The following is an 11,602-nucleotide window of genomic DNA, read 5'->3' as shown; positions in this document are numbered from 1 at the left end:
TCTTGGGGGGTCTGGAACCCTCATTGCGGGGGCAGGGGGAGTTTTTACTTCTGGGTCAAACCAGGAGGGTATGTTCCACCCCCAAGGGCGAAGCTCAAAAGAGGTCAAGTGATGCAGAACATATAACCCGTCCTGATCCTCTACTGTCGTGCGACACATGTGTCGGGTGGAACCTTGTTTCTCTTTTGTTGAAGGAACAGACCCTATATTGGAGAACTTGTTGTTGGAGTCCAAAAAGCACGTGTCCAGGGTGGAAATCTGGGGTTGTTTTCCCCAGGATGAAGCCCGTCATCAGGGTGTGTGTGGGGGGGGGGGTTTAGTTAGCAGCCAGCAGCCAGCAACCGTTGCCTTGATCTAGATCTAGTGTAAGTGTATCAGTTGGAATCTTCTTCTTGTTCAACGCTTTCTGAAATTGGCCAATCCGAGGCCGGATAATATCTTTGCTACTATCGACTGTAATATATGACCGACATTGGGAAAGGACCGATTCGTTGTGTGGGCTAGTCGGCCGGGAATTGCTATCTTTTGCCAGAAGGGTACCATATCATGCACACCTCCTTGTAAACCACCCTCTCTGTCTCTTGTCGGCCCGGAATTTGCATTTCGAAACTGTCGATAGCACGAAATCCAAGTCGTTGATAAATAGAGACCGCCACATCGGTGCTCTCCAGGTAGACCGCCAGGTTGTCCTCCTCGGCCAGCTCCAATACCTTCCGAGTCAACTGCGTACCTATCCCTCTACCCTGATATTCAGGATCCGCACAGACAAAACTCAATCCTAACCCGTACAGTCGATTAGCTTTGCCTGAAAACATCGGAGGAGGCGGCCCGGCCCGGGTGACGATTATCATGAAAACGGACGTAAACAAGGCTCCCCTCGGACGTTCTCGGAGCCAGATATTGATGACGGCATTGCAACTTCCCCAGACTTTGCATATCTGTCTAGGATACACCCGCGCCGCCAAGCAACGCCAGCACGGGATAAGCTGGTGGGAGCACACTTACGGTAGCAAGGCGGCTCATCTCGCACCGATCTCTCCTTGGCTTGCTCGGCGAGCGAAGCGTATTCATCCAAAAACCGACGGCAGCATCCCTCCAGGTGGACAATATCGCCCCTTTCAAGCTTGACATCCTGGGGATGGGATGGGGAGGTCCATTTCACGAACCCAGTCACCGGTCCATCTGGGCCATCCCGCGAGACCAAAACACCAGACACTGCGTCGCGAATCTCGTCGAGCGTCTCGGCCTCGAGAAAGCGGCGAAGCGCCTGGAGACCTTCTGGCGTGGGAAACTGTGCATGCAGGAGTGGGTTCGAACCCATGGCGGAGATGTGGATTTCTGCGATGCGCCCGGCATCAGCCTCGGAGGGCCGGGAGATGACGATATCGTGACCCATTGCGGCGGTACACACACACACACACACACACACACACACAACGCTGGTCGTTGAGGTTGTGGTGGAGCGGTGGGTGACCGACTGGTCTCAGGCTGAGATGGTCCAGTTTGCCCAGAGAAATCATGTGACATAGGGCACTGTGTAGCCACTCATGGATCGTCGAGTCCTGAATGGCTCCAGGTTGGCAGGGGTGAAGCCGAGGCGATGCTGGTGGCAGAGGACCGGGTGTTGAGTTTGTCCTCCTCCAAAGACTCCCGCAGCATTTGACATGGCTTCTCCAACCAGGCCGACCACTCTGGGCCGAGCTGGTTGAGGTGAGTGGCGACCGACGTCAACAGAAACTGGCCCGAGTTTCCAATCAGCCAGATGTCACGACAGAAATGCAGGGCGACATAAAAGTAGGCGAGTATGGCCAGCGCTTCAGGCTTGCCTGCCTCGACAGCGTCGACAAAGGGTCTAGGAATCATCACACTGCTAAAGTCAGTCGTCGTCTCACCATTCGTGCGAAGTCAACTTACGCAAAACTGCACAACATATGAGCTCGGCTGCGATAGTTGGGCGTGGCATCAAACACCCACTGGAGATACTTGAGGACCTTGAAAAACGCCTCCCGCTGCCCGTCATCCAGATCTGGGGATTCCCGAACTCGTTGTTTGATGTCGTCGCAATCCGAGCCCCCGTCATCATCACTGATCTCATACCAACGAGGGACGATGTGGTCAAAGAGGATGCTAAGCTCCGTCTTCTTGAGATCTTCCCAGTGGCCTTCCATGACGGAAAGAATGCCTCGATGGAGACGAAAGTATCCTGTAAGCCTGGCCAGGTTGGAGGGATAGGTGTCGTCTTGGTACGCCAGCATGTCGCACAAGGCATGGAAGCCTAGGATCGCAGAGAACAGGAAGACGGGCACTCGTCGCTCGATCGACTGGGCAAAATGCTCGACATCGAAGCTGTTGAATAGAGACAAGGCTTGCGTCTGAAGCTCAATGGCAAGGTCGTGGTAGTAGGCCGTGTTGCCGGTTCCGGTCATGCTCAGATGCCGGCTTGCCATTGCGAGGATCGAGTGCAAAAGAAACGGCTCTCGGAGGGCAACTTCGACAATGATGCGTTTCAGTCTACCATCGTAATCGACAAACGGATAGATGACCGAGTGGTTGGTCACGTAGTGATAAAACAGCTGCATGTGCACGATGTCGACTTTGCCGTTCATGTCCCCAGTGTGAGGAAAAGTTCGCATGTCCAGCATAGGTGGTGCCGGTGCCTCCGGCGAGAGAGCCGGAGCGGGCATGCTGTGGTCCGAGGCCGCCCCCGAGGCAGGGGTCGAGACGGAGCCTTGGAAGGGCGTCTGTTGAGATACCGGCGCGGGACTCCCTGAGGTCTCGGAAGGTGATTGATATCCAGGGGTCGAGTACTGGCACTCCCTCTCCACAGTCGTGCAGTTGATGCACCGTGGCCGGGTTTCATCGCACTGCAAACCGTTGTCGGCGGTTGAACATGTTTCTGTATAGTGATCGAGCACAACTCACCTTGATATGCCGCTTCTTGCACTCCAGACATCCCCGGCGTGATTTCTTGTGGCGTCTGCGCATCATTTTTGAAAGCTTTCTGCCAAGGTAGACCTTGTAGGCGGGGGATTAAGGTGGTCAAGACTTGGCTGTGTTTGTTTGAGGCGATTGAGCTTCGTCACGAATGCTTCTATCGTTATATGTCAACGGCAGCCAATCCCTGTGGACCAAAGCCGCGTAGTCGTAATTTCCCCTCTGACGCGGAGGCCACGCAAAGCATGTTCGAAGAGTCCATTCACAGCCACGGGAGGGTCTCAGCAGCTGGACCGTGCCGCCAAGACCGGCGTTGACAGGGGTATGCGCGCTCAGCAAATGGAACCACCTCCGGCGGCCGTCGATATCGTCAAGAGTTTTCGATGACAACACCGCACAGATAGGAAATGCCTTACTGTATTTCAGGGTAGAAGCTTAAGGCAGCTGGGTATCGTCGTCTGGTGGTCGTTCCCAACGACGCTTGGGGTTGGCCGGCTTGTTTTTGGACTTGCCCTGGTGCCGGGCACCACCACCGACAAAGTTCAGAACCCAATCTCGAACCTGGCGTGTCTTGTCCAGCTGGGGATGCCGATTAGTCGTGGACGCCAGATCCGATGCTGCGTAGTGGCCGCCGCTCTCTTGGGAGTCGAGTTTCACGCGGTAGAGAAGGTGGACCTTGGAGAGATCCTTGCGGAGACTGGACCCATAGACCTTTTCCAGAAACACATTCAGCCCAATGTTCTGCATTAGGACAATGTCTCCGGGCCGCAGTCCGGCAAGGCAGCTTTTCTCAACATCATCTGATGGTAGCCAGTAGGTAACGGTGAAACCAGCTCTGGTCTCGTCACCAACCAAAATCTCCACCAGATGCTTTGAGCCCCATCGGGTGTTGACAACTCGAGGCCGGGCAACCGAGATGATGCCTGCAATCAAGTTGACGCTCGCGGTCTGCGGCATGATCTTGGTAAGACACGAGGCTGGTGGGATATCTTTCAGGTCGGTGAGGTGAGAATCTCCCCGAAAAGGCAACGGCCCCCTCGCGGGCTCGTGTTGGCTGGGGCCATCAGACAGAAAAGAGGTAGTCTCGTTGCTGATACAAGAGTCTGACTGGTCGCTTTGGCTGTGGTGATTGACAAGGTGGGAAGAGGGCATTTCCTGATGGATTGCTATTGAGTGCTCGTAGAGCTGTGACAACGCATGGTTCTGGGACTCGGCCCGAGACTGAACCTGAGATTGAGATTCTCCGATTCTGGTCGATGCGAAAGAGGCAGTATATACTGTTGTGAAGAAGTCGGGTCCCGTCCCTGGAAGAAAGTCTGCTGATTCATCGTAGCAGGGGTCAAGAGCGACCTGCTTCTGGCGGTCGTGTGGGATATCAGTCCTCTCCAGTGTCAACGATCTCCAGGCAGCGTGATCCTCGATTGCCGGACGAGGCTGTTGGCTGTCTGTTGTGATTCCTGCAAACCGGGCAATCGGATCGGAAAAGGCTGACAGCAGCCCGGATTCCCAATCAAGCGTGCTACTCTCGGGAGCGCCAGTAAAGATCAGGACTTTTGACGGCATCATGTCGATTGGATGTTGTTGTCAAGATGTCAGATGTCAGTCTTCAGCCTTGTTAGATTGGGGGCACAAAGTTAAAGTGGGGATGGCACGGGTGGTGCCGCTGAGGTAACAGGGTGTGATGGGAAAGCGGGGACAACAAAAGTCCAGCTACACCAGATGCCGATTATCGAGGAATTGTCGAGGAATTGTCGAGGAGTTGTCGATGCGGCCGGTCAGACAAAACCTGACTGTCTGCTCAGATGGTCTCGGGCGGTCTCAAAGCTCTTTGATCAGGGAACGTTGCTCGGTTGCTTGATCCATCGAGTGATCCGTGCTCTAAGCTGAAAAGTCCGAACTAAAGAGAACTCTCTGGGTTAGACTGATGATGTCCGCCTTACCTTGCTCCAGCTGCTGATCGATCCACCGGGAAATTTGGCAGTTTGGATATCAACAGCTCCACCGACTCGCCCAGGAAACTGAACTTGTTGTGTACTGTACCACCACCACTGCTGACCTGACGACGTATCACCAAAGCAAAAAGAAGCCATAGCTTTGCTGTCACGGCGGCATAATATTAATAAATCATTCTGAACCACTGGTTTTCAGCCACCAACCCACTCCAAATACCGGATTCTCTCCACCTTGTACCGAATCCAAAACGGCACCCCGACCAGCTCTTATAGCTCAGCGGACCCCCCGATACTTCTTCGACCACGCTTCAAACACTGTTCATCTTTAATCGACACCATGGTACCACCACCTTGGGACCGAGCTCCTGAAAAGGACACCTTATTTGTCCTGGTGACAGGTGCCAACAGGTAAGTCCCAATCCATCCCATCTCGAACGTTTAAGCTCCCAGCGGCCCCTGACATCTGCCCCAACAGCGGCATCGGCTTCGGCATCTGTCAACGCCTCATCGACGATTACCTCTCCACCCGCTCCCTGACCTCCCACCTCATCCTCATTCCCACCACCCGCTCGGCCAAAAAGTCCCAAGAAACCGTCACCGCCCTCCGCGCCCACGCCCTACAGTTCGCCGAATCCTCCCCCGCCCTCCGCTCCCGCACCGGCCAAAACTACGACCCCCACCAAGCCACCCGCCGCATTCACATCCTTTCGGTCCAACTCGACCTCTGCAACCTCCCCAGCATCACCGCCGCCGCCGACCAGCTCCTCCATGGCACCCTCTCCTCCTCCCCCTCCACGTCCCCCGACTTTGAATCCCTGGAAGACGTCAAGATCCCCCGGTTGGACTCCATAATCTTCAACGCCGGCATCGGCGGCTGGTACGGTCTCAACTGGGGAAAAGTCGCCCACAACATCCTCACCAAGGGCATCGTCTCAGCAACAACATGGCCGACCTTCAAGGGGGGCAACTCGGGCCAAACCATCGCCCCCGTCCCGGGGAGCAAGGAGACAATGGGAGAAGTCTTTTGCGCAAACGTCTTTGGCCACTACCTCTTTGCGCAGAAACTGGTCCCCTTGCTCTCCCGCCCCAAGCCATCCGCCCTGCCCCCCGGAAGAATCATCTGGGAGAGCAGCATCGACGCAGACTGGGACACCTTTTCCCTAGAAGATTTTCAAGCCCTCAAAACCGACGCCGCCTACGAGTCGACCAAACGACTGACTGACGTTTTGGCGCTGACGTCGTCCCTCCCGACGTCGAAACCGTACGTTGATCAGTATTTTTCTGTGGCGGAAGACGAGACGCCACCCAAGATGTACCTAGCGCATCCGGGCATCGTCCAGACGACGCTTTTTCCGCTCAACGCGTTCATGTTTTTTTGGTATCAGGTTGTGCTTTATCTGGTGAGGTGGCTGGGTTCGCCGTGGCATCCGATCACGGGGTACAACGGGAGTATGGCGCCTGCTTGGCTGGCGCTGCAGGAGCAGGAGGCGTTGGATAGTGAGCGGGCCGAGAGGGTCAAGTGGGGGAGTGCGGCGGATCGGTGGGGGAATGTGTATGTCAGGAAGACGGAGGTGGATGGGTGGGGGTGGGAGGGGAGGGTGGAAGATGTTGAAGAGTTGAAGGACAAGGGGTTGTTGAGTGGACGGAAGGGGGGGATGGAGATGGTCAAAGAGGAGAGGTTGGAGGAATTCAAGGAGTTGGGTGGAGGGGTGTGGAAGAGGTTGGAGGAGTTGAGGGGGGAGTGGGAGAGGAAGGTTTGATAGTTGATGAGTGATGGGTGCAGGGGGGGAGGGAGGGCTATTTTTCTTGGATATTTACTTTGTAATGGTAATGATGAGCCGGTTCTTGGTGGTTGCCGAGCAAGTCTTTCCGGTCAAGACGCGCTCCAATATTGTGCTTTTGACGAGGTATGATGTGCCTTAGATGAGGTGTGCTATCAGAGCGCGTCTTGACCGAAAAGACTTGCTCGGCAATCATTGGTAACCGGTGTTTTGGAGGTGATGGTGGTGTTTTCTCTTCTGATAATTATGAGAAGGAAGGGGGTTGTTGGAATATATGAATGACTATCAAGATGGATGAAAGACAGCGGCATCCTCACTGCAAAACAGTTGATACACACAAGTAGGTTGACACCATGTGATGTTGTAAAACTATGCCTTCAACGATGGTCATTGCGCCTTTTAAAGATAGTGGTAGTAGGGGGATGGGTGTATGCCCGGTATGGGACATTGTGCCGACTAGGTAAGGTATGCCAATGACTGGTGTAACCTAATGAAAGAAATGCGGCCAAGATGGATGGAAAACTGGGTTGGGGAAATGTTGCTGAAGAGAAGAATGGGAGAGAAAAGTTTTTGAATGGGTGAGGGGGGGTTTTGTTATCAAGTAGAGCAAACCCTGAAACGGCTTTCCTTTATTATTTAGAACGGCGCCGGAATTGTCTACCTAGAACGGGACCGGTGCCTCCTCTTGTAAACTTTATACTCCACCATCTCGGCCGCACTCGCTCACACTCACCACCTCCCCACGATCCAGCACCACCCCTTCTTTCCTATCTATATATCCCTTGTTGCCATAACAGCCTCGTTCAATCCAGTCTATACCTCCACCCGGAGACCCGTCCTCGGCCCAACCCTACCTATCACTCCCCCCTCTTCTCCCTCCCCTTACCCCCTCCACCCCCCATACTTCTCCCTCCCGCCCGCGACCCTGATCGGATGCGCCTCGGTATTAAACACAAACCGATTCTCAAGCCCGGCCTTCACCTGCCACGGCGCCTCCTCCGCAAAGACCAGATAAGCATACTTCATCACCTCCGCAAACCAAAAACTCTCCTGAAAATCCGTCCACCCACCCCCCTCCGGCAAGTTGACATCCATCAAACTACTATACCCGCTCCCAACCCTGCACGTGGCATTCACAGCCAAAAACGCCTCCCAAACCCACTCCTGATATTTCTGATGGCCAGTCGCCCGGTAGGCGTAGTAATAGCTCTCAATCACCTCAGGACGCAGCTGATACCCCCCGTTCGTAACCCAGAACCCAGCCCGGCTGTACATGAGTTTCTGATGGGTCGGGGGAGGGGAGTTGTTGCTTGCGTTCAGGGGGGCGGTGTCATCCTGCCATTGGAAGATTTCCGGTCCTATTCCCGTGAGGGTGCCGGTGTAGGTTGCTCTGCACCCGGCGACGAGGTCGAGGCCGAGGCCGAGGTAGGCTGGGGAGTCGAGGGTCAGGCCGCCGAGGATGAAGTTTCCCCCGCTGAAGCAGGCGAGGTGCTCGGAGAAGTAGTGCAGGGTGCGGTTGCGCCACATGGCGAGGAAGGTTAGGTCGGGCCGGGTGGTGGGGTGGGATGTCAGATACCGGATGGAGCTGTCGGCCGCCAACACCCAGCGGTCGCGATAGACGGAAAAGCGGGAGGGGTCGTAGAGGTACATCTTGATGAGGTATTCGTAGAAGCTATCTGTGCCGCCGCCCCAGCCGCCGGCGCCGTCTTCAAAGAGGCCGGTGTCGAGGTTGAGGGAGGAGCCGAGGAGGCCGGGGAAGGGTTCCCCCATGGCTGGGTTTTTGGGGTGGAGGAGGTACTTTTCTGCCTTTTGGGCCAGGCGGGCGTATTGAGGGTCGCCGGTGAGGTCCGAGAGGCGGGTCCATTCGAGGACCAGGGTTCCGGCTGTGGCGAGGCCGTTGGAGGTTGAGCCCTTTTTGCGAGGGGGGGAAAAGAAGAGGTCGTTGTCGGGGATTCCGGTCGGGGTGTCGAAGGCGACTTTGAGGTTGTCGGCCAGGCGGACAGCTTGGTGGAGGATGAGGGAGGTTTGGTGGGTGCTGTAGTCGAAATGGGGTTTCAGGGGGCCGGTGAGGAGGTCGTAGGCAGATAACAGCCCACCTAGATATCGAATCGTCGTCTCAAACAACGATACCTCACTGTCGGTGTGGTTGAAGTTGATGTCGGGGATGTAGCGCAAGATCTGGTCAATGATCTTGTGTTCCCCCATGATCAACGCCGTGCTGAAGGCGTCGACAGCACTGGCTCCCCATCCGTTCCTGTCATCCTCGAACGAATTCGACACGGGCCTCAGCGAATCATGAGGAAACGCATGCTTGTAGTAACCATCCCACGAAATCCTGAAAGCCTGCTTGACAGCATTCGCCCTCTTGCGGTCAGGGCGGTACTTTGGGTGCCGATAAGATGGGAGCTTCTGGTTTGCTGATGCTGGCTCCGCTGAGGGCCAGGCCATATGTTGTCGTTGTTGTGGTGCTTCTGCTGCAGCCACCACCACCACCACCACAACGGAGTGGCTTGCCGCCAGAAAGGCGGCCATTCCACAGAGGATACGCATGGCTGTTTATGCTTATTCCTCCCTGGGTTCTGTGAAAGGAAAGGTGACAGTTCAAAAGGGAGGGAGGGATGTCCGTCTGGCCAAGGGCGAGAACGCGAAGGTAGGTATAAATCGCCAATATAGCCTCATGAAGCACTGTGATAACAAGAAACAAAACGACGAGGCTCAATCAGCAAAACCAAAACCTAAAGCGAGAGGAGTGCAGTATGATATAATAACCCACCACCGCAAGAAACACCCATCCAAAATCCCCGGTTGGCAATGATGAGACAAGAGAACAAGACCCAAAATGTGGGAAGGGAAAGGAAAAGATGGTGGTCAGGAATGCCACCCCGGGGCAAGACATCATTAAAACCAGAATCAAACCACTCACTCCCCCCTCCTGCCCCTACCTTACTCAAGGCAGGCAGACACATGGCTACCTACCTCCCCTACTCATGGTAGTAAGCAACCTGACAAAAAAGTAGATTGCCCATCCCATCCCATCTCACCCACCCAACCTCCTCCTCCTCCTCCAAAGCACCCACGCACACACACACACACACACACATGCTGGCGAGTCGGACGACATATGCGGACCAACCACCTTCCTGCAATGCAAGAATGGTTGACCCATTGCTCGCATGCAGCAGGTAGGCGGCCGTTACACACTCCACCACACCAAGAGCCAAGGTGAAGCGTCAAAGTTAAAAAAAAAAAAACCTGCTGTCCGGAAAATGCCATATGTGTGTTTCGGTCGAATCTTTTGGCGGCTCGTTGATGTTGTCGTTGACGATGGTGGTCTGGCTCTGTGTAAATCAAAATAAATGCCGAAGGGTGTAAGAGTATAGCTCAATGAAAATAGATCATGATTGGTCAATCCTTCTCAGACCTGCCTAATCCAGCAGGAGCTCAAAGAGTGAGATAGAATTCGAATGGTAGCACTGAGTGGTAAATGATGATGATGATAAGATAGTCTTCTGACCTAGCCCATATGACGAGATTGCGCCGTCCGATCTACCAGACGAAGTCGATGAGATGACCAAAACTTGAATCCCCCGGTGCCTGACTAGACAGCTAGGTCCCATCCCCTTCGGATGGTGGTTTTTTTGTTTTTTTTGTTTTTGATTTCGGATTGATTTGGCATGACCTTGCTGAGATCCAGGTACCGCAGCAAAACAAGCATTTCAGGTATCAAACCTCGCCTTGGATAGAACATGTGAACAACCCCCATCCAGCCGTGTCACCGTGCGTGATAGATTGCTGATCAGTACCCCCCAAAAGAACGTGCTTATATTCCAGAGTTGTATGACTGACAACATCACCCTGCACCTTTCCTCCTTCTTTAAACCCGCCTCCCCGCAGCAGGAATCCGACGTGAGCTTCATGCATGAACAGCGTCACAGGGCGTCAACCATGTGGACCACCCTCTCGATACTACTGCAGCCACCCGCAAGTCCTTCCCGTCCAAACTGCTACTGGGCAGATGATCAAAGTCTCTTTTCCAAGACTCATGAACTCTCCCGAGGCAAACCCAAATCCGTTCAAAAAAAAACCGATGTTTGCCGTCTGAACCTGATGCTGTCTATTCCTTGAGCAACACCAAAAACCCCATATGTATCCCAACATAGTTCCTAATCTCACATATCCACGTAGCTGGTCTCAGCTGTTGGACATGATTACTCCAAGATGGGCAAACCGCCGATACGGGACCTCTCACGGCAGGTCTGACCTGAAGAATAACCCAACCTACTTTGGTTGTTCAACAGGCACCGCACCAAAGCAGAGAAACCTGAAAAGCACTACCATGCCCCTGACTAGCAAAAATGCCGAACAACACATTTCGGTGCTAGCAGCATGCTGTGTCGAGGTGTACAAGCCCAGGGTTCCGCCTGGTGCTGTGACGTGCAGTGCTGTTGTCACCGAGGATGTTCCAACCCGAAGCCACCCGAAGCTCGCCCATCTAACCATTGTTCCTGAGCTTTGCCAACGCAGCAGCAATCCCCTCACTGAGCTCAGGCTCCTTCCTCTTCTCAGCGGGAGCCGGAGCCGGAGCCGGAGCAGAACTCGAACTCACCGCAGCCTGACTCACCCCTTGCTGCCCCCGCTCCCCCCCCTCAACACCCCTCATAGCCTCCTCCCCCTCCTCATCCTCATCCTCATCCTCATCCTCATCATCATCACTCCCAAACCTCACCTCCCCCACCACCTCCAAGCTCTTCGCCACCCGTCGGCAGCGACACTTCTGCTGCCACTGCAGCTTTTCTCCTCGCGTCACCTTGAGATGAAGAGGGATCACTGACGCCGCCCAGGGGTCGGGGGAGGACAAATGAATTTCAGGGGGGCATTGAAAGATTTGGCGTTAATAATGATGTTGGGACACGAGTTTAATAAGTATAACCTAAA

General features: G+C 54.5%; 4 protein-coding genes across 4 annotated transcripts; 1 reads left to right on the top strand and 3 right to left on the bottom strand.

Moving 5' to 3' along the window:
• Window positions 1–518: 518 nt before the first annotated feature.
• PODANS_4_8090 (uncharacterized protein) lies at window positions 519–2,988 on the bottom strand (the record flags this gene model as incomplete). Its single annotated transcript, XM_001905985.1, has 5 exons — window positions 519–778; window positions 1,006–1,439; window positions 1,649–1,852; window positions 1,915–2,917; window positions 2,952–2,988. The coding sequence occupies 5 exons, from the start codon at window positions 2,986–2,988 to the stop codon at window positions 519–521; spliced, it is 1,938 nt and encodes a 645-aa protein (XP_001906020.1).
• Window positions 2,989–3,369: 381 nt separating this feature from the next.
• Window positions 3,370–4,500, bottom strand: PODANS_4_8100 (uncharacterized protein; the record flags this gene model as incomplete). Its single annotated transcript, XM_001905984.1, has 1 exon — window positions 3,370–4,500. One exon carries the CDS (start codon window positions 4,498–4,500, stop codon window positions 3,370–3,372), a length of 1,131 nt encoding a protein of 376 aa, XP_001906019.1.
• A 714-nt stretch (window positions 4,501–5,214) lies between these two features.
• Window positions 5,215–6,646, top strand: PODANS_4_8110 (uncharacterized protein; the record flags this gene model as incomplete). Its single annotated transcript, XM_001905983.1, has 2 exons — window positions 5,215–5,294; window positions 5,362–6,646. Coding segments are annotated over 2 exons (1,365 nt in total), but the record flags the coding sequence as incomplete, so codon positions are not given.
• A 903-nt stretch (window positions 6,647–7,549) lies between these two features.
• PODANS_4_8120 (uncharacterized protein) lies at window positions 7,550–9,217 on the bottom strand (the record flags this gene model as incomplete). Its single annotated transcript, XM_001905982.1, has 1 exon — window positions 7,550–9,217. One exon carries the CDS (start codon window positions 9,215–9,217, stop codon window positions 7,550–7,552), a length of 1,668 nt encoding a protein of 555 aa, XP_001906017.1.
• Between the last annotated feature and the right edge of the window lie 2,385 nt (window positions 9,218–11,602).

This window comes from Podospora anserina, chromosome 4, assembly GCF_000226545.1.
Source record: "Podospora anserina S mat+ genomic DNA chromosome 4, supercontig 4".
NCBI lineage: Eukaryota > Fungi > Ascomycota > Sordariomycetes > Sordariales > Podosporaceae > Podospora > Podospora anserina.
The sequence above is the reverse complement of the archived record's forward strand: the minus strand, read 5'-3'. Positions and strand labels throughout refer to the sequence as shown.